Source organism: Achroia grisella, unplaced genomic scaffold (assembly GCF_030625045.1).
Source record: "Achroia grisella isolate CSIRO2021 unplaced genomic scaffold, CSIRO_AGI_Agris_v1 utg461, whole genome shotgun sequence".
Classification (NCBI taxonomy): Eukaryota; Metazoa; Arthropoda; class Insecta; order Lepidoptera; family Pyralidae; genus Achroia; species Achroia grisella.
In genome coordinates, this window is record NW_026712871.1 from 2017338 (window position 1) to 2039765 (window position 22428).

The window sequence follows — 22428 nt, forward strand, 5'->3', positions numbered from 1 at the left end:
TTTTATTGTTTTGACGTTTTAATAATGACAATTGGAATGAAAAGTCAAAATCTATCATCCTCAAGCCCACAGAATAAAAATAACCAAATTTTTTTTTTATTATATATGTTTTACGGTTCATGATACAAGTTCTTTAACAAGTACACAAAACACGGAAGTTTTATAATATGGGTTTCTTTGTAGTGTATCATCACATCAATTTTTGTTTACACTTCCAAACTGAATTGAATTGATTGTGTTTCAAGTTGGTATACATGCCTATAATAGTTCTTAGGACTTCAAAAACTAACAGAAATACAATTAAAGTGGACTTCACCTAACTTAAGAAGTAGTGTCATACTTGTGTACAATTTTCATTAATGTATTTTTTTTATTATGTATTTTCGTTTTTTTAGACAATGTGAAAGTGTGAAGAGAAAATATTGGCTAAACATGATTTTTTTGGTTCTGTTTATCGTTTATCGGAAAGGCAAAGGAACTGCGCCCATACAGCCATGTGTTCATATCTTAACCATAAGATGTCACTTTGACAATGATGTTTTTTTGTTTACATTTTTCTTTTAGAATTTCACCTCCATCTGTATCTCCATAAAAAAGTAATAAATATAGGTCATAAAAAAAATGTAGTCTCCTGATAAATAATTATAAATGCAATTTGGAATCATGTAACTTAACATGTACTATTAGAAAAATGACAAACGCTCAAAATTCACCGGTTTTTAGGTCAAAATTTGATCCAAACATCTCTGCAACTAGTAGCCTAAATAGATATTTTCTTTGCAATTACTGTGGTACGAGCGACAAGTTTGGAAGTAAACGATTACTAATCGATCACTTGAAACGTTGTTGCAACAATAATGAGCGAATTGGTGGGAAAACTGATGAAATATCACCAACATATGACGAGATAGTGCCTAGTAATAGCAGGTTTGTACATTGTCGAATCGGCCTTAAACTTTTTGGTCCTAATATATCTGCGAGTTCTTTTTCTTATGGTTGATAATGTAATGGTGCACCCGCCTGCGCTAACGCTTTACGCGGGCACCAGTGGAGGATAAGATGAGCATGATCAATCAGTATGTTTGCTAAACGGATTGGCTGGCAGATAGCAATGAGAGTGCAGTCCATTAGGTGCAAGACCTTTAGTCTAAATTTAGACCTTACATGGTACATTATTATCAACAACCCACTAGCCTCATTACTAACAATCTCCTTCCTTACTGTTTTTTTTATAGATGATAATGGAAAGATGCACCCGTCTGCGCTAATGGTTTATGCTTAATTTCTCTCTTCATCTTCATCACCCGGACATTCATTTTGAATTATGACTAGAGATGAAATGGTTATCCAGTATCCGGCCCATCCGGCAGCCTTAATACTATTCAGCCGGATAGGCATCTGGTTGAATTAAAAAAAATTCTGAGCAAATAATATTTAAAGTAATTATTTGCTTTATTTAGTTAGTCTTAGTATTACTTCAGGAATAAAATTAGTTTTAGTTTTAAATTTTTAATCACTCAATAGTAAATGACTGTTATAGAAAGAAAATGAATTAATTAGTTAGCTAAGTTCCACAGGATATTCAGCTATTCGGTCACATGGTTGACTGAATATCCGGTATCGGTATCCGGCCAAACTGCTATATGTTTCATCTCTAATTATGACATTAGTTTTGAATTATAACTTACAACCTGTTTTAAATTCACAATGAATGCCTTACAAATCTTTGAATTACTTAGCTTAAATGTATTTATTATATATATTAAACATTCTCTTATTATGACAGATTTTTTGAAGTTATTGGCTTTTTGAGATTTTGCCATCTCATTTACTTTCTTTAGATGTTAGGCAAGCTCTTTTTAATCTAGATGGACTGTTTTAAATTCACAATCTGTGAAGGCTTTCTGTATCTCTTCTTTTACAGTTGGAATTTCTAGATGTGTATGTAGTTCAATGTTTTATATATAACCAAGGACATGGTTTTTAATCTTGAATATTTCTATGTTAGAGTGTGAAGCTGATCCCCATAGTTCCAAATGTCCACACTGGTTTTATGATGCTCTTATATATGAGGAGTTTGTTTTCCAGACTTAATATATATGAGTTGTCTTTAAGTTATCTTTAATTTTTGTCTCTTGAATATCTGTTGCTGAAAACCACATTAAAATCCAATATAATATGATTGCACTAAGACTGAGTGTGTAGCAGTTTCTATTTTGATTACCGCATTCCTCTTGGCTCCGAACCCTGTGGTGTGCCTCGTTGCCTAAAACTGGGACATCTCAAATTAATAACCAAACGAGAAGCACTGAATCACTGGCAAGAAATGCCAGGATTGACACATTCAAAAGCCGTAATATCGGGCTACTCGAACAAATACTCCAATAGACTATTGCTATTGAGTAAAAACAACATATGCCTGATGACCAGGGTCTTCAAGGGACACTGCAAATTAAACAACCATATGGCTAAACTAGGCCTATGCAAGAAAAAAATCTTCAGATTCTGTCAAACTGAAGAGGAAACGCCACTACACATCCTATGTGGTTTTATCGAAATATCTCCTCTGGAAAGTTTACACTCTTTCCCAAGGAGATAAAAACCATCTCTCCTAAGAATATCCTTCAATTCTTGTCCATGACGGGTCTAGGTAGCAAACTCTGAAAAAGGGCGAGCACAATAGATCTATGTAGGTCGCAGTGCTACAGGTGCTACAAAAATTAGACAATAGTCCAAACAACAATAAAAAAAAAATCGCATGCCTCTTGCATGTTATTATGTAATTATGAATATAAAAAAAATATATAATTATTTATAAATATATAATTATTTTCTAAGTCCGCTAGTTACCTAGACCCGTCAGGGACAAGAATATAGGATATTCTAGTCTCAGAGTGATGGTTTAATTTAATTTGTTTGAACTCGATTAAAATGTTAGGTCAGGCCCAAACCCTCAATAAAAAATGTATTATAGATTAAATCAGATCAGCATGTGAGACGACTAAAACTCCATCATATCCTGGAGCTAGAAGATCGGCAGTAGCTCTGGGATGCAGATGAGTAAAGTTTCCAATGGAAGCCACTCTACATGACAGCATCACAGAACATATTCCCACAGTCCACGGTACTGATGACGATTGTACTCGGAAAGAAAAAAAAACATTTTTAAAAATAAAGATCATGTTTTAATGTCAATGCTCATTTTGTTGCTCACACAGACTATCTTAAGTACTGTAAATATATTTTTAGAAAACGCTATGATAATGATGGTAACAATAAAAAACAATAACACAAATCACTTTGTGATATCTGTGATGAGTTTTTTAAAAGACAAAATTCAATTAACCTATTTATTTCTATTTTAGTCAGCGATCAGTCGCAAGACTAAGCAAATGTGTCGAGTATTACTTGATTTGTAGACAAAGAGGTCAGCACCACTTCTGCCTTTCTATAGTATATAGTCCTATATAGAGCACAATAGATCTATGTAGGTCGTAGTGCTACAGGTCTATGCATCTGACAATAGCCCAAATGACCCAATAAAAAAAAATAGTATCTTCTCGTCTTCAGTCTCTTGACTGTGTGAGAAGACGCCAAAAGCTATACTGTCAATGGATTAGGGTGTCTAGAGAGCCAGTCTCTATAATAACAATATATATAAATAATGCAACAAACTCCGAAGTAAACTTTTTCCGAAGTAAACCTTTCTCGTCAACGGTTCCAGAATCAGTCCAAAATGAATCTGCATTTTAATATGGCGTTTTAAAGTATGGTAAAGTAGTAGTGGGGACGAGGACGCTGCTAGCGCCATCTAGTTTCACAATATTACAACTGCGGGTAATTTTAATAGTAAATATTACTTTCGCGTCGGTGCTTGCTTCCAACGCCATCTATATCCGGAAATAGCGATAACAACTAGGCCTCCGATCGATCCCCCATCCAATTCAAACGGGAATCGAAATTACGACGTCCTGAGCCGAAACCCCTAGCGGTGCTCTCAGACTAAAGTCATGTCCATCAAGAGGGAGTTGGCCTTCAACCGCTCCATAAGTCCTTCCGCGAGGAGTGCCATCTGAAGTCGCCCCTATTGTCCGGTGAAGCTGTAAACGCCAGCTGCGGCCGACAGCATTAGAGTCCTAAAGTGATTAATATCGTTAAACGAGTTTTAACATGAATAATATAATGTTAAATAAAAGCCACTCTCAGTTAGTTTGCTCGTGACCACGGCTAGTGAAATCTAGTCGAATCCTTAGTGCTAGTGTGAAGGCCAGCTGCGGACAGCATTATTTGGCAAAAAAAAATGTCTTATAAAATATTTTCTTTGTAAAAAAGTTTATTATAAAATTGAAGAATTTATAAATGATAATAATGTTTTTGTATAAAATATCTAACCTAAAATCCATAGCGCTGACAATGTCATCTGATTGTGCAGAGATTAAGTGCGTAGCGGTTTCTATGTTCATTGTCGCATGTTCAATCCTTGTTAATGTAAATATAATTAAAACAATATTTATTTAAAAGTGCAACACACAAGTTTCTTACTCATTCTTCTTGTGATGAATCTGCATTCCGAATGAGCGGTAGAATCAAAAAACTTGACTATTCAAAAGTGCTTATATTAAGTTTATTTGAATAAAGATTATTTCTATTTCTTAGTAGTCCGAAAAAAAATAATGGACCTAGGGGGTTCGTACCCCTAACACACAATTATTGTTATACAAAACTTAACATTGTGAAAATTGAAGAATTCGTTAACTACAATAATGTTTTTATAGAAAAACTTGAAATCCATAACAATATTATCTGATTACACTAATAATGAGTGCGTAGCGATTTCTATGTTGATTATCGCATTACTTGTTGTACTGTAATTATTATAAATAAAAACATCTATTCAAAAGAACAACACACAAGTTTCTTGCTCATTCTTGTGATGAATCTGCATTCCGAATGAGTGGTAGAATCCAAATATGACTATTCTAAAGTGCTTGTAATGAGTTTATTTGAATAAATATTATTTCTATTTCTATTAACACTAACTCTACCATCCAGTTTCACTAGCTACCTCAGTAGAACTGGCAAGAAACTCCACTAAGGTACAAGGTACAATGTAGCTACTCTGTTCTCTTCCGCTTGCTGTCCAACAGGGTCTAATCGATCTGCTCTGGTCTATACCTATTACTAACTACTAGTACTTTAAATTATGGAATGCAAAGCTTAGATAAATAAACTCCTTTTTGCCTTACTGGGTGCGGCCATTTTGTTTGGCAAGGCTATTTCTAACTCCTACCCCTGTATCTTTCTAAGTGACCTGCCTTGTTCTATTTCTGTTTCAAGATTTAGAGGAGGACATAAAAAATATTGAAATTGGTATCATGTAATATGTGGATGCCCTCTAAAGTGTATCTATATAAATAAATACAACTGAAGTGTCTGTTTATAATTTCATATTAACAGATTTCACTAAGTGCATATGAAAGTCTATACGAGTATGGTACTTCAAAAACTTAATTAGAACAATTTTGTCTTTCTGTTTGTTTTTGCTAATTTCTGCAAAGGCTGAAGCGATCATGATTTGACTTTCAATCGCAGATAGCTAATATCATAAGTAGTGTGTGTGTCTCTTTGATCTTGCAAAGATCTGAAACTGCTGGATCAATTTTGACGGAACTTTCACTTGTATATAGCTAATGTTATGAGGATTAACTAGGGCCACTTATATTTTAGAAATGTTATCTATATTAATAAAGAAATAGTAAAATTAATATAGCTAGTAATTAGATAAAACTAACAACATTGTGATTAATACACGCAGGTATAGTCAGGGTAACTAGCATTGTACTTTTCAGTAAAGAACTCAAGGGCTCCTACTGTCACGTTTGCAATCTCCACTACCGAACCGTATGGGATCTACGTTACCATATCCGACAAACGCATTTCAACCTAAAAGCCAAAACACCGTACTGCAACATGAAGAAAGTCAACCAAGTCTGGTTCGAGAAGGTACAGAATTCCAACAATATCATCGAAGTGCGCAAAACCGGGGCGAATTCGTTGGTAATAAGGAAGCTGAGTGAGAAGACGGCGATCAAAGTGAACGATATGGACACAGATGTTGTAGATTTGACCCATTTGTACCCGACGCTGAAGCGTGTTAGAGTGAAAACTGGGAAAGTAACAATACAATGTGATATCTGCCAGAAGAGAGTCCTGAAACGCTATCTTGTACACCATAAGTTGTTTAAACATAAAGTTCTAAAAGAAAAGGTTGGAAACGTCAAGTCAACTTAAAAGATTTAGATTATTTTGTTTATCTACTCCGTTACTATTAGCATGTTTGAGACCACAAATATTCAGTGTGAAAACTTGACCATCGCTACTGGAAGCGTTAGGTACGACCTGTGAGCAGAGCAGAGCTTGTGGTACCCACACAAGGTCTGCTTAGCATGATATTTGATGGCGCTATGTGAATTATCATAGATAAGAAAACATATCTATCCCTTTTATAAAATGTGTCAATGGTGCTTTAGAAGGACTTTGTTGGGTAAAAAAAGGGAATCTGAAAAATCGTTTCGCGTCGTTCCCTCGTTGAACTTTAGATATCCAACACTTTGATGATGTGTATCCAACACGAGATGATGTTCTAAATGTGATGATTGTGTGGAGAAGGTAGCTGATGAATGCGTTTTTATTATTGCGGGCTTGAGCTATTGTCCGGTACGTCCTGTGCTCGCCCTTTTTCGGAATTCGCTACCTTGACTCGTTGAATGAATACGTTTCGATATTCGCGGAGAAATTGCTATTATGCGTGTGCTGTTGTGGATGCTAATGGAATGGTGCACCCGCCTGCGCTAATGTTTTACCCTGGCGGGGCACCAATCGAGGATGATAAGATGAGCATGAGGTCAGGTCAGTTAGCACATCGTGGTAAATTCACCATGAATTTATCACGATGGTTTCCAGGGAATCACATGGAATGGATGGCAGATCTATTAGTACTACAGATTGTGTGTGCTTTCCATTATTATTATTTTTTTTAAACTTTCGTGTTTAATATACATTATTTAAATTATTAACCGGGTCTTAACACGAATAATTTTATGGCAAATAAATCTTCTCGACGTTTCGACTAGGTTGCACTAGCCGTGGTCACGAGCTGACTCAGCTCATGCTCAGCTCAGCTCGGTTAATAATTTAAATTATTATTATTCTTTATACGACTGTCTAAACTTCTCAGCTTTTGCTGGTTTTTTACGCTTTGTGGCGTAGCACTTACGGGCCGAAACCAAGTAAGTGCAGTGTCTGTGTGTGCGTGCGCACGTGTTTGAGCGCGGGCGTGTGTGCGCGCGTACATGTGTGCCCGCGCGTACATGTGTGCCCGCGTGAGTGCGTGCGCGCGCGTGTGTGTGCGTGTGTACGCGCGTACATGCGTGCCCGCGTGCGTGCGCGCGCGCGTCTGTGTGCATGTGGAAACGCGTGTGTATGTGCGTACGTGTGCGTGTGTGTGAATGAGTGTGTAATTGTAAGCCTTTTCTTTTATTTGACTGGTGTTATTGTTTGTTATTATTATTATTGTTTAATTTTGATTATCACAATCGTAATATGATAGCTTTAATTCTATTTATAGGTATTGTAATTTATTAAATATTGTCTTATATTATTTGATAATCTTAAGCATAATATTGTTGATTATTTTAGGAGTAATTATTATATGGGCCAAATGCTTGTGTGCCAACGTCGTAGAATAAATAAAAAGTTATTTATTATTATAATCAGAGGACTTTGTAATATTTCGCCTGCGTGTGTACCTCAGTCTCACCTATTTCAGCCAAGCAGCTTGCTTTGTAAGCTGTTTCGGTTGTAGTGCAGATTAGGAAGTGAAATTACAGGATAAGAGGCGTGTCACCCTTGTCCTGATGATGAGTCCTCTGTTCTTAGAGAATGCTATTAGCATTAAACATTTATTGTACAAAAATATAGTTGAAATAAATAAAACATACACCTATATAGAATATCCAACGAAACAATTTAGACCTTATATTTATATGCATGTGGTTGAAATTATACTGTCGGTGAGTGTACGAGTACATTCTTCAAATTAAAACACTGTTTATTCGTGCAGACTTACCTATACTTGTATTTTTAAGTGTTCCGGTTACAGTTAAAATTTCGCGTTTTAATTCTGGTTAGACCTTTTCAACTAAACTAATAGCCCCCTCCGATCGACCCCCCTTCCAATTCAAACGGGGATCTAAATTACGACGGCCTGAGCCGAGTTCGAACCCCTAGTGGTGCCCTCAGACTAAAGTCGTATCCGTCAGGCGGGAGTTGGCCTTCAGCCGCTCCATAAGTCCTTCCGCGGGTTTGGGGTGCCATCTGCACTCGCCCCTAATGTCCGGTGAAGCTGTAAAGGCCAGCTGCGGCCAACAGCATTAGAGTAGTCCGAAAAAAAAATCTAATTGTTTACTTGACTAATACGCATCAGATATAATAATAAAGGTATTTATTATAGCATTAGAATATTGTCTATCTTATTTACTACAAGCTGCACCCGCGACTTCGCGTGTAATTTATCTTTGGATTGTCTGTTTGTAATATTGAAATAACTGTCTTTTACTACATGCATATGAATATAAATACGGTACACCAAAAAAGCACTTTTTACAATTTTTGTCTATCTGTCGGCCTGTTTGTTCCGGCTAATCTCTGAAATGGTTGGACCGATTTTGACGGGTCTTTTTTTGGCAGGTAGCTGATGTAATAAGGAGTAACTTGGACTACTTTTATATTAGAAAAAAAATATTTATTTTAGAAAAATAAAGTTAAATTCCACATGTACGAAGTCGCGAATTTAAGTAGGTATATAGATATGTAATGAGATATTTATTATAATAAAGTTTATTATTAATATTTAAATACATAATGTATGTACTTAAATGATGTAGTTATAGTACCTATATGTTTTACATCAGAAATTCCCAAACTAGTAGACCCATTGCTATATTTTTCCATTTTGGGTAGACCTACCATTCTTACCTGTTATTGATTTTTTGTAAATTTCTAACTGTAATAAAGTTTAGTGTAAAAACAAGATGATCGCTGTCGAGGACCCCTTGCAGTTTGTCATAGACCCCTGTGGGTCGATACAGACCACTTTGGGAATCACTGTTTTAGAAGCTTATTATATATATATATTTTTTATTTAATATTTTACGGCTCTGGATACAAGTCCTTTTTAGCCCAACATAAAATACAATTTTATATTGTGTTGCCCGCTATAATCTATCCATTACCTTTTGCCTGAATTCCGGTAGAGATACGAACTGGTGTTCTGGAATATATAACTGGCCGACTGTTAGCGTATAACAAACGCTATTATAAATTATGCTAAAGGTATATTTTTTTTTATTTAATATTTTACGGCTCTGGATACAAGTCCTTTTTAGCCCAACATAAAATACAATTTTGTATTGTGTTGCCCCGCTATAATCTATCCATTACCTTTTGCCTGAATTCCGGTAGAGATACGAACTGGTGTTCTGGACTATATAACTGGCCGACTGTTAGCGTATAACAAACGCTATTATAAATTATGCTAAAGGTATATTTTTTTTTATTTAATATTTTACGGCTCTGGATACAAGTCCTTTTTAGCCCAACATAAAATACAATTTTGTATTGTGTTGCCCCGCTATAATCTATCCATTACCTTTTGCCTGAATTCCGGTAGAGATACGAACTGGTGTTCTGGACTATATAACTGGCCGACTGTTAGCGTATAACAAACGCTATTATAAATTATGCTAAAGGTATTTATATGCAAGTTTTGTTTTATAAAAGTAATTTGCAGACATATAAAGTTACGCTCTTCTAGAGCATAAAATAATTAGCAATCAGAACAACCGTTTATAAGGATGTCTGCAGAAGAAGCCATTTTGTTAGAGTCCGACCGAAACTTGTTTTCCGGCCGAAACCGAAACTCACGTGATCAAGTATAAAATTCCTTAAAATACTGAAATTTGGTGCATTTCACCCATTATTCTGCATTAATTAAGACGTACAAAAATAGACATACTAACTTTGTAAGTAATCCAATGTATAATTTGTTTCATAGCTTTTGTCATATTAACATTTATCTAAAAATTGTAACATATTGTATAACCATACACTTATAACTATTTTTATTGTAGTTCATTTTTTTAATTCAGGCCATTTAAGACAATATTTCGATTTTCATTTTTTTTTCAAACGTTCCACCTAAGTATAAGGCAGCATGTCCACGATTTGTGAGATCCATCATAGTTTTATCAATCCTTTTTGTAATTTCATGATCATCATACAATAGTACAAATTTAGGTTTAGAGGTCAAAATTGGAATGGTTGTCTGAACAAGAGTCGACTGATCTGAGCTCGATACAGAAACGAAACAAAAACTTACATGTAGTTCCATCAAAACATAACCTCTAAAACGGTCTAAGGATCTTTGCCTGTTCCATCACTGAAAAGGAGATGGACGAATATGGAAAATAAAAAACAACCTCTAAAGAATGTTTCTGTTGGGCGATAATGTTTTTGTTGCTAGAGCCGCCAGCATCCGCAATAACGTTGCCGCGAGAAGAAGTTAGGCGAGCGTGCACGACTACTTCGGAAATCAATTTCGGTTTCGGTAAAAGTTTTGGCCAAAGTTTTAGCCAATTTTAGCCAAAACCGAAACTACCGCCGAAACTTAATTTTTGGCCGAAACCGAAACCGAACTTTCGGGCGGACACTACATTTTGTTGTCAGTTTTCCCGCGCAAAAGTAAAGCGCCACAGATGCACAAATGTTGCACGGTGCGTAGATGCAGTAGGATGGCAGTAATATTAATATTAACATTGACAATAAAGAGAACTTTAATTAATTTTAAACTTTCGTGTTTAATATACATTATTTAAATTATTAACCGGGTCTTAACACGAATAATTTTATGGCAAATAAAGGTATTTACCTCTCTCGACGTTTCGACTAGTTTGCACTAGCCGTGGTCACGAGCTGACTGGAGTAACAGCGATGTCAATGTAGATAGGTGACAGCAGTTTTTTCTTCATCTACCGTCACTAGATTGTTTAACGAAAGTTCGCGACACACAGCACTCACGGTATCCGTACACTTATTGACTATTGATGCTACTGAACTTTGCTTGAATTTATTTATGACTGGACTCCACGCAGATGATAATTTTAAGCCATCCTCTCTGTTGAAATTGGGATGTTTTTTAATTTCAATCGCTTCCCTGACCATTCGTGGGTAATAGTGGCGATCAGTAGAGAGGATCTTAGGCGCATGTAGTTCAATCCAGTGATACCTACTTTAAAGAGAACTTTCTTTTAAATAAAAAGAAAATGATCGGCCGCCATCTTTTGTTGTCAATAAAAATGTCATATGAATTATACATTGTGCTCCTCTTTTTCTACATTAACTAATTATTTATACATAGACGCGTTATGGAACAGTTCTGTAAAATGACTCCTACACGAAGATACCGTGTGTGTTCACTGATAATACAAACTATTTCGCGAGTGTCGTTCGTTGTGTTCCATAAGAGACTGTCTACGTTTTCCTGTCATCCGGTCGTCTTCTGTCTGGACCCGGTGTGTGTTCTTTAACAGTGCTCTGGATTGGGTTGCAGGTCAGTGGGTACTGTTATTTTATGCTACATAGTCAGGGACTATATAAGTTTGTGAAAGGACGCTCTGTAGCAAAGAAGTCACGTGTATTCCGCTACTACTCGCTATTCGGCCTACCCAATCGAATAATACATACATATATACCAAATCATAAAACATACACGTCATATAACTCAAGATACTATGTATTTATTAACAAGCTAGCTTTTGCCCGCGGCTTCGCTCGCGTTAATTTATCCCTAATGACATGTTACAAATCAACAACAGTACCGGTGATGCCTTGTACAGCCATGCTAATATGTCGCAGGCAAAAGTTATAGAGTACCGGAACAAACTTGTGTCTGAATTCGAAGCTTCACTCCGTCAAGTTTCGGTTTGGGGTCAGGAAAATCGTGTTCAATTCAACCTCAAGAAGACACAAGTTTGCGCGTTTACCACTAAAAAGTTTTTTAGTACTAAACAGGCAAAGATAGATAATTATAAAGCTTAAACGCCCTGACAAGGTTAATCCGACCCTGCATATGGAATAGAATAGAATAGAAAATCGTTTATTCAAATAAACTTAATTTAAGCACTTTTGAATAGTCAACATTTTTTTAAATCTACCGCTTATTCGGAAAGCTGTCCCATCACAAGAAGAATAAGCAAGAAACTTGTGTGTTGCTCTTTTAAACAATCCTTGTAAGTTCACATTTTACAAATCGAAACGTGTGAATACAAACTACCAACCAGCACTAATTCATTTATGGAAGACCTGTAGTGTATGAAACAAAGCAAGTTGAAACAAAAATTATATATATACAAAATATTGTCCCTACTTTTGTTAGTTAGGTTTTTGTTTAGGATGATAATGGAATGGTACACCCACCTGCGCTATCGGTTTACGCTGGCAGGGCACCAGTGGAGGATGATAGGATGAACATGAAGTCAGATCAGTTAGCCCAACGTGACAGATTCACCGGAAATGTATGACGATGGATTCCAGGGGGAACCGCGTGGAGGTCGATCTGACAGCAATGGGATCATTAGTCCACACTAACAATTCCCTTCCCCCCTGTTAGTTAGGTTAAGTTGTTTTTAATTCTATACTTGCCCTAAGAAGTTTCTAACCAGTCTCCTGGAGGTTGTTGCCCCCGTAAACCATGCCGGGGCAAAGGAGTTCGCCCCGAGTCCCCAACCTATACCTCCCTAGGGGGTTGCGAATGACCAGTCAACTTAAGGCCGTCACTAGTCTAGATATAACGTCGCTTCGAAAGTTTTTTTTAACACTAATCAGGCAAAGGTAGATAATTATAAAGCTTAAACGCCCTGACAAGGTCAATCCGACCCTGCATATAGAAGAAAAGAAGCGGATGAAACAAAACGTATTATTAACAATATTAATATTTGTTCAAATGTAAGGCCATCACTAGTCTTGATATAACATCGCTTCGAAAGTTTTTTTTAACACTAAACAGGCAAAGGTAGATAATTATAAAGCTTAAACGCCCTGACAAGGTCAATCCGACCCTGCATATGGAAGAAAAGAAGCGGATGAAACAAAACGTTATTGTATTATTAACAATATTAATATTTGTTCAAATGTAAGGCCATCACTAGTCTTGATATAACATCGCTTCTAAAGTTTTTTTTAACACTAAACAGGCAAAGGTAGATAATTATAAAGCTTAAACGCCCTAACAAGGTCAATCCGACCCTGCATATGGAAGAAAAGAAGCGGATGAAACAAAACGTTATTGTATTATTAACAATATTAATATTTGTTCAAATGTAATGTAGTTTGTTCGCCTATGTTCATTGTTACCACGGCTATTATTAAACCTCGGGAAATAATTTATTCTTGAACAATAAGAGGCCATTGACGGCTTTGGGACCCAGCGGTTTAGCACACCGGAATGGCGGTGTGCTAAACGGTTATCCGTTTCGATTCCTCGCACGGTAACATTTGTATTTATGAGTATGATTGTTTGTATCGGTCTGGCTGTTTTATATGTACACTAGCCGATATTGCAAACGTTGTTTTGCCATATAAATTAAAATCGCTATTAAAAAATAAGGGTTGGTGATAGAAAGGGTGAAAATTTAGGGTGGTATGTATTTATAAATGCAACATTATAAAGAAATAAATGTTATGTCCAAAAAAAAAATGTTAGGGGTGAATAACCCTTATCATTTAGAGGTATGAAAAATAGATGTAGCCGATTCTTAGACCTATTGAATACACATATAAAGTTTCATAAGAATAGTTCAAGCCGTTTCGCCGGAGTATAGTAACTAATATTGTGACACGAGAATTTTATATATATGACTAGCTACTCACACCGGCTTCGCACGGGGGTACATGTATTATATATATAAACCTTCCTCTTGAATCACTCTATCTATTTATAAAAACCGCATCAAAATCCGTTGCGTAGTTTTAAAGATTTAAGCATACATAGGGACGGACAGACATTGACAGCGACTTTGTTTTATACTTAACTTGCTACTCGGCCCGGCTTCACACGGTTTTACATGTATTATATAATATAAACCTTCCTCTTGGATCACTCTATCTATTAAAAAAACCGCTTCAAAATCCGTTGCGTAGTTTTAAAGATTTAAGCATACATAATGACGGACAGACAGCGACAGCGACTTTGTTTTATACTATGTAATAATTTATAATAATCATATTAGCTAATGTTTTATTGTAATTATATAATAAATACACATTATTGAATAATACCTCATTAAAACATGAACACTAAACATTAAACAAATACGATTACACATGAAAATATATTGTAGTTTGTTACTGAAATAGATTTTTTTATTAATTCCATACCATTTGTGTTTAATGTGGTTAAACAAGTTATATCCATACGATATCTATACTTATAATAAATCTGTACAGTTGTCAATTCTGTAGATGAAATATATTTAAACAAAATAACTATTAGGGGGCGATTAGTGATAGATACTGATGACAAAAATGCAATCTGTTCGTTATAGAAACAAAAACTACTCGCTTTATGTTACGGCGGGCGATATTTGCGTTTTAAAAAATATATTTTATTTAATTAAAACAATAAAATTATCAAAGTACAAATGTATAATTATACATAATTATACATTTGTACTTTGATATATGGTTGTCTGAACAAGACTGTCCTACATGCAACAAACAATTATATAAGTTAGGTGCCAATATTCTTGGTAATTTACTGTTCCCGGTAGCGGTGTCAGCTTATTGTGCCACACAGCAATTTACCAGGCGTTCATCATCATCATCATCATCGCAGCCCGGAAGACGTCCACTGCTGGACATAGGTTACGCCGTTACGCCATGGTAACTCTCGTCGGATTTTTTTTTATTTATTTATTTATTTATTTGAGCGACCAACAAGACATACACTATGAGGTTACAATTATTATCACTTGCAAAAAGGGTATATAGTTGTTGACTTAATTACTGGCTGCCACGGCATGCGTAAATGTTCACAGAAGTTTATATATGTATACACATTGATCTTTTTATTTTATTTTACTTTATATATATATTTATTACTATTATTATTATAATTATATATATATGTGTCATCATCATCGTCATCATCATCATCATCATCATCTACTTATCTCATTCTATTGGGGTCGGCGTAATATTGTTTTTCGGCCGCTGGTCACTACGATGTGGCAGATGTTGATATGGTAAGTATACTTTTGTTTAGAACGTATACAACATTTATTTATTTATTTATTTAAGGGACCAACAAGACATACTATGATGTTACATTTATTATCACTTTCAGAAAGTTCAGGTATATAGTGTTGACTTAATTACTGGCTGCCACGGCATGCGTAAATGTTCACAGAAGTTTATATATGTATACATATTGATCTTTTTATTTTGTTCTAGTTTATATATATATATATACCGATTTTTTTCTTATATAATTTATATGATATAAAAAAAAAATATATGATTTTAACGAAACTTGGTACAATTATTCTTCATACTCCTGGACAGGTTATAGTATACTTTTCGTGACGCTACGATCAATAGGAAAAAGGGTTGTAAGGTGTATATGAAACTATGTTGTTGGTCGAGACGATGTATATTACAGATGATAATAAACTGACAATATGTACATAGAAATAATGATCTTATATACTAAATAACAATAGGAAAATGTAAGGTGGGGTGACACAGTTTAGACACGGCAGTGCTTAGTAGACAATATTGAATTTGTCTTACTAGACATTATTAAATGCAATTATTATTTTGATGTATCTAGGTGACTGTGTCCCATATAGGGGATTGACTGGGGAAAGTTTGAATGGAAATATAATTTTTAAAGCTTGAAACTTTGTTTCTAGGCTGATTTGATTAAATATAAATAAATATGACATTCAAAGTTTATAAAAAAAAATGAACGTCATTGTTACCCTTAAGGGGGTAAAATAAAATAGAGGATGAAATTTTGTATATATAATCATATTTTTTAAAGTTACATCGATGATTCTTTTTTCTATGACCTTTTTGGGTTAGACATTGGAATTTTTTCTTTATTTGCTCAAAAGAGAAATAAATATAAATAAATATGACATTCAAAGTTTATAAAAAAATTGAACGTCATTGTCACCCTTAAGGGGGTAAAATAAAATAGAGGATGAAAGTTTGTATATATAATCATAATTTTTAAAGTTACAACGATGATTCTTTTTTGGGTTAAACATTGGATTTTTTTCTTAATTTACTCAAGAGAGAAATAAATATAAATAAATATGACATTCAAAGTTTATAAAAAAATTGAACGTCATTGTCACCCTTAAGGGGGTAAAATAAAATAGAGGATGAAAGTTTGTATATATAATCATAATTTTTAAAGTTACAACGATGATTCTTTTTTCTTTGACTTTTTTGGGTTAGACATTGGAATTTTTGCTTAATTTACTCAAGAGAGAGACGCAGATGAAGACGGGGGCACAGATAGTAATAAAATAATTACTGAAGGTGGAGTCTGAATTAAATGGCATGGAAAACCGCAAAACAACACATGTAGCAATGTAATTCTTATTAGGAAGGGACTAGAAACACTTGTGAGAAAGTCATATCTATTGTGAATATGAATATAAATGTATAACAATGTAAATGAATATACATATAAAAAAATGTAATAAAAAGGACATTAACCATGTGTATAATAGAAAATGTCAGCGGAAGGTCGAAAAATAAATGGAGAAATGATATATATATAAGGAATGTGAATGTAGAAATTTATACATTCAAGTTATTTTCTAAGTACCAGACCACGGTAGAGACATGAAGCGAATAATCTTTTTACTCTGTGTTTATTTAACGGTAAGATTTATATTTATAATTAGATTTATATATATAAGATGCTCAGTGGTCTAGCGGTTTAGCATACCGCTTTACGCCCGATAGTTGCTGGTTCGATTCCCCGCTGGGTGTTTTTAATGGATGATAATGGTATGGTTCACCCGCCTCCGCTAACGGTTTACCACGCGGCACCAGTGGAGGATGATAGATTGGGAAGGGGGACAGGTTAGCTAGCCAGTCGTGGTAAATGCAGGAATTTATTACCGAGTTTACAGGGGGAACCGCGTGGAGGTCAACCTGACATGGTACATTGGTAGCAATCGTGTCATCGGCCTACATTACTAACAAGTCCTGAGGTCACGTTACCATTCTATCGCGATTCGATGTTTTGTAGGTGGTTTAGGGCAGGTTGTTAGGGTGTCCTATATCGTTGTTAGGGCGTCCTATCTCGTTGTTAGGGTGTCCTATCTCATTGTTAGGACGTCCTATCTCGTTGTTAGGGCGTCCTATCTTGTTGTTAGGACGTCCTACCTCGGTGTTAGGGCGACGGCGAGGCTATAAAACCTAGTTAATTATGGAAGCGTGTGTGTACACGCGCACGTCTCCAGTACTATTTTTTAGGGCGGTGCCTTCCTCAAGGCGAGCACCTTGGCCCTAGTGGGGGATAGAGGCGAAATTGAGTTACCACAACAGAATCTAAAAGTATTTTGTAAATCTGAGTTAGAAACTGGTAAACTTCCTGGTATTGCCAGATTAATATCATAGTTCAGTGGGTGAGATATGGCAGTGAAATTACAGAGTCTGATAACATTATGGTTTAGTTCTCAGAATGGCAATGCATAACCTCCATGAGCGTCTCATGACGACGTGATATCATGATATCGTCACGTCAAATTGTAACCCTCGCTCTAATCCCAAGTTCAGGCCCTCAGCAAACTAAGATTCAGTCCCCGGAAAATTATAGTTCTGTCCCACTCACACGGTCTATTCATCTCTATCCTTCAATATTAAGCCCCTTCCACCTTCACCCTCCCTAAGTGACGCCCCTTCAACAGCCGTCCCCCAGGGGGAAGTATTTTTTATTTATTATTTACATTTATTAGTAATGTGGACTGCTGATCTTATTGCTAGCAATGTATCATGTCAGGTTGACCTCCACGCGGTTCCTCCTGGAAACCATCGTGATAAATTCATGGTGGATATGTCACGATGGGCTAACGGACCTGACCTCATGTTCATCTTATTTTATCATCCTCCACTGGTACCCCGCCAGCGTAAACCGCACCGGCGGGTGCACCATTCCATTATCATCCATAAATATAAAAATAAAAAAACTGCCGTCCCAATCCCCCCTCGAACTCGTATAGTGATAGTGTTATGTCATCATCATTGCGCAGCTTTTATCCCTTCATTTATGTTCTGCGCAGTATGTCCGCTTCTTCTACTGATCTCTATCAGCCGTCATATCTGAACTCACTCTCCTTTTATACATATTATGCCGATAGTCAAATAAATTTTCCATATTCTAAAACGAATTAAATTCAACATACACAAATTCAAGAGCATTAGATATACACGTAGAAGAATTTAGACAGTCGGAAACTAGGAAAAGACTCAATTACAAAGACTCAACTTTGTACGTCAATCTGATGATTTTTTCAGATGGTGCTATGTAATCCGGTACCTGGAGGTGGATGTGGAGATGGCGGTGATAACGGCGGTGGAGGAGATGGAGGCGGAGGAGATGGGGGCGGGGGTGACGGAGGTGGTGGAGGTGGTAACGGAGGTGGCGGCGGAAGTGGCAGCGGGGGCGGCGGCGGAAGTGGCGGGGGAGGCAATGGTGGCGGAGGAGGCGGCGGAGGTGGCGGTGGTATCGGAGGAGTAATAGGTATTATAACATTTTGTACATAACGTCCTCGGAGGTCTAGCCCTTTAGCCCTTACTTTTTTAATTTTTGTTTACTTTCGGTGATCGCAGGTTCCCTTCCTGACATGTTTTCTATGTATTTTATTTATGTATGTATTTATAACAGTTGTTATTATCTTTATATCTAAAATTACGTGTCACGTGGTTTGTCCGCGATGGACTCCTAAAGTACTGAACCGATTGCAAATTTGATTTGCATATTGTGTGCAATTTGATTCAATTTGAAAGATAAGATAGCTTACATCTCAATTTATAGTTTCAATATTATTTTATTGCCTTAGCCACAGCAGTGGCTGAGATTGTTAGTATTATTATATATTGTCACTGTATTACATTCTTAATGAAATGAATACATTTAATTGAATTAAATAGGTGGCATCATCGGAGTTGGGGCAGGCGGTGGTGGCGGCGGTGGTCACGGAGGAAAAGGAGGTGGCGGAGGAGGAGGAGGTGGAGGCGGAATTGGAGGCGTTATAGGCGGTATCATTGGAATCGGCGCTGGTGGTGGTGGCGGTGGAGGCCACGGAGGAAAAGGAGGTGGCGGAGGAGGGGGAGGTGGCGGTGGAATCGGCATCGGAAATGGCATTGGAAGTGGAGGTGGAAGTGGAGGTGGAAGCGGCGGAGGCGGCGGCAATAATGGAGGAGGTGATAACGGAGGTGGTGATAACGGAGGTGGTGACAACGGAGGTGGTGATAATGGAGGTGGTGATAACGGAGGTGGTGACAATGGAGGTGGTGATAATGGAGGTGGAGACAACGGGGGTGGAGACAACGGAGGCAACGGATGCGACAAAGGTTGCAAGAAGGGTTGCGGCGATACTACAGTTGACGTATTGAGCCGTATGTATTTTAAATTAATAAGTTATATTTTTATTTTACATTTTGTCAACCCCTTCTCCCTTTCAACTTGTGACTCGTTAGATAGACAAAACGTGACATTGCGTGACAAAGGGTAGGAGGTCCTGAATCGCATGATGTCACATTCCGAAATGTACTATATTATAAGAAAAACTTAAAAATATTTCCAAATTTAATAAAATTGATGGACGTTTCTCTAACACGCAAAAACTACTAGATTTTAATGTAACTTTACAATAATATAGCTTATATATTTGACAAAATTGCAATAGCATATTCTGGTGGTCACTCTATTCTCCCAAATTTGAAGTTAATAATTAATCTGTATTATTGTAAACATGTACAAGCTCATTTAAAAAGAATAAAGGCTGAGTTTCTTGTCAGTTCTGCTCATCTCGAAATCACTCCGAACTGACGGTAGATTTGACATATCATAAGAGTCTGTAATAGACCTATGAATAAAGATATTTTTATTTGATTTGATTAACACATCTTATTAATATTTTAAACGCGAAATTTTGTGAGTATGTATGTTTTTATTCTTTCACTTAAAAACTACTGATCGAATTTTGATGAAACTTTAAATATCTTTACGTATAAAAATTACGACTACTAAACCGATTTGCACATTATGTGCAGTTTGATCCAACTTGAAAGATAGGATAGCTTACATCTCAATTTATAGTCGCAATATTATTTTATCCAAGAATCGGCCGGTCTACTAGTAGCTTATATATATAGAATAACACATAATCTATAAATTGTATGCGAGTTAAACCGCGGGTACAGTTAGTATAGGAGCGGATCGTGAATTTGTGGGGCCCTGGGCTAAGTCTACTTAGGGTCCTACGTAATTATATCACTCAACTAAAAAAATATACCGACCAAAAACAAGCGACCAGAAATTCCCCGTTCCTTTCAATAGACGCGCACTTGCATGGGTTGATTGACCTCAGGGTTGCCAACCTTATGTTTAACCTTAAGTTTTTTTAACAGTCTACATATTTTTTTATATTCTAATTATCGTTTCAGTGGGGACTGGGGGCCCTTTGTACCCTCGGACTCTTAGGTAGATCCGCCCCTGAGTTAGTATGCTATAAAATTCATGCGGAAAAAACCGCGGGCATATGTAGTTATTATATACTCAATAACTGCTAAATTAAGAGAATGTTCAACAATATATTTTTTTTATACTACTATGGTGGCAATCAAGCATACGGCCCATCTGATGGTAAATGGTTACCGTAGCCTATGAACGCCTGAAACACCAGGGGTATCACTTGCGCGTTGCCGACCCATATCTTCTATATATATAAATTTGTTAATTATTGTATTTTTTTTTTTACAGATTTGGTAAATGTCGGAAAATGAAGACGGAAAATTGGACTCTATTGCCTGCTTAGACAAATAAATTAACAGACATTTATATATATTTAAAAATGTAACTTCTAACATTTCAATTTTTGTTATTGAATTATTTTCTTTGTGCACATCGTGGTTATAATCATTACATAGTATAAAGTCGCTGTCGCTGTCTGGTCCTATGTATGATATCTTTAAAACTACGCAATGGATTTTGAAGCGATTTTTTAATAGATAGAGTGACTCAAGAGGAAGGTACAGAGTAGCCAGTAAACAATAACAGATTGCATAAGAAATAAGGCTATATTTTGTACCCTCTTAATTTAACTACTCTATTAATTTTAATGTAATTTTCCTGGTGCAATAAAGAGGATGGAAGTAAATAAATATTATCATATTTTTTGAGACTTTTTAATCGTAAAAACCTTAAAATGCCACCTACAACCCTCTTTGACAGGGCTATGAAAAATGTTTTTGTAAAAAAACTAGAGATGAAACGGATAGCAGTTTGGCCGGATACCGGATACCGACCGGCCAACCATGTGACCGAATAGCCGGATATCCGGCCGCTGGATATCCGGCGGAAAATTCATTTTCTTACAATGTCAATGTCAATTTGCCAGAAAAGAAATTCAAATGTGTATAAAAATAATTTGTAATTGCTGAGAAAAATTGAGATTGCAACTTCAATAGTTGTGATGCGTCATCTTAAGTATATTATTATTCTTTTCTTTATTCATTCATTTTAGAATAGAAAGAAGATTAGAATAAAATAATAAAAATAGTCTGTAGTCAATTTGCCAGAAAAAAATTCAAATGTGTCATAAAATATTTTCTTTGTAAAAAAGTTTATTATAAAATTGAAGAAATTATAAATTATAATAATGTTTTTGTAGGAAATATAGCGCTGACAATGTTATCTGATTGAACAGAGATTAAGTGCGTAGCGGTTTCTATGTTGATTGTCGCATGCCTAATTCTTGTTGTTAATTAAATATAAGTAAATCAATATTTATTTAAAAGAGCAAACACATTCTTCTTGTGACGAATCTGCATTCCGAATGAGTGGTAGAATCAAAATATGACTATTCAAAAGTGCTTGTAATGAGTTTATTTGAATAAAGATTATTTCTATTTCTATTTCTATTAACAGTCATTTACTATTGAGTGAAAATTTAAAACTAAAACTAATTTTATTCCTTAAGCAATACTAAGACTAACTAAATAAAACAAATAATTACTTTAAAAAAATATTTTTTTACCCAGATTTTTCAGTTATCCGGTATTCGG

General features: G+C 35.8%; 2 protein-coding genes across 2 annotated transcripts; both read left to right on the plus strand.

Annotated features, from left to right (window-relative positions):
• The first annotated feature begins 596 nt into the window (after nucleotides 1–596).
• LOC131845303 (uncharacterized) lies at nucleotides 597–6725 on the plus strand. Its single transcript, XM_059194347.1, has 2 exons — nucleotides 597–927; nucleotides 5850–6725. Exons 1-2 carry the CDS (start codon nucleotides 692–694, stop codon nucleotides 6289–6291), a joined length of 678 nt encoding a protein of 225 aa, XP_059050330.1. The 5' UTR covers nucleotides 597–691; the 3' UTR covers nucleotides 6292–6725.
• A 10234-nt stretch (nucleotides 6726–16959) lies between these two features.
• Nucleotides 16960–21356, plus strand: LOC131845271 (uncharacterized). The gene is made up of 4 exons (XM_059194310.1): nucleotides 16960–17013; nucleotides 18655–18880; nucleotides 19291–19758; nucleotides 21125–21356. The coding sequence occupies exons 1-4, from the start codon at nucleotides 16975–16977 to the stop codon at nucleotides 21145–21147; spliced, it is 756 nt and encodes a 251-aa protein (XP_059050293.1). The 5' UTR covers nucleotides 16960–16974; the 3' UTR covers nucleotides 21148–21356.
• The last annotated feature ends 1072 nt before the right edge of the window (nucleotides 21357–22428 follow it).

What these genes read in the sequence shown, in the direction of transcription:
- LOC131845303 (XM_059194347.1), top strand. Translation starts at nt 692, where the DNA reads ATGACAAACGCTCAAAATTCACCGGTTTTTAGGTCAAAATTTGATCCA. An exon ending in ATAGTGCCTAGTAATAGCAG is followed by an intron (nt 928 to 5,849) that starts GTTTGTACATTG and finishes TGTACTTTTCAG; the next exon opens with TAAAGAACTCAAGGGCTCCT.
- LOC131845271 (XM_059194310.1), top strand. Translation starts at nt 16,975, where the DNA reads ATGAAGCGAATAATCTTTTTACTCTGTGTTTATTTAACG. An exon ending in TACTCTGTGTTTATTTAACG is followed by an intron (nt 17,014 to 18,654) that starts GTAAGATTTATA and finishes TGATTTTTTCAG; the next exon opens with ATGGTGCTATGTAATCCGGT. An exon ending in TACAGTTGACGTATTGAGCC is followed by an intron (nt 19,759 to 21,124) that starts GTATGTATTTTA and finishes TTTTTTTTACAG; the next exon opens with ATTTGGTAAATGTCGGAAAA.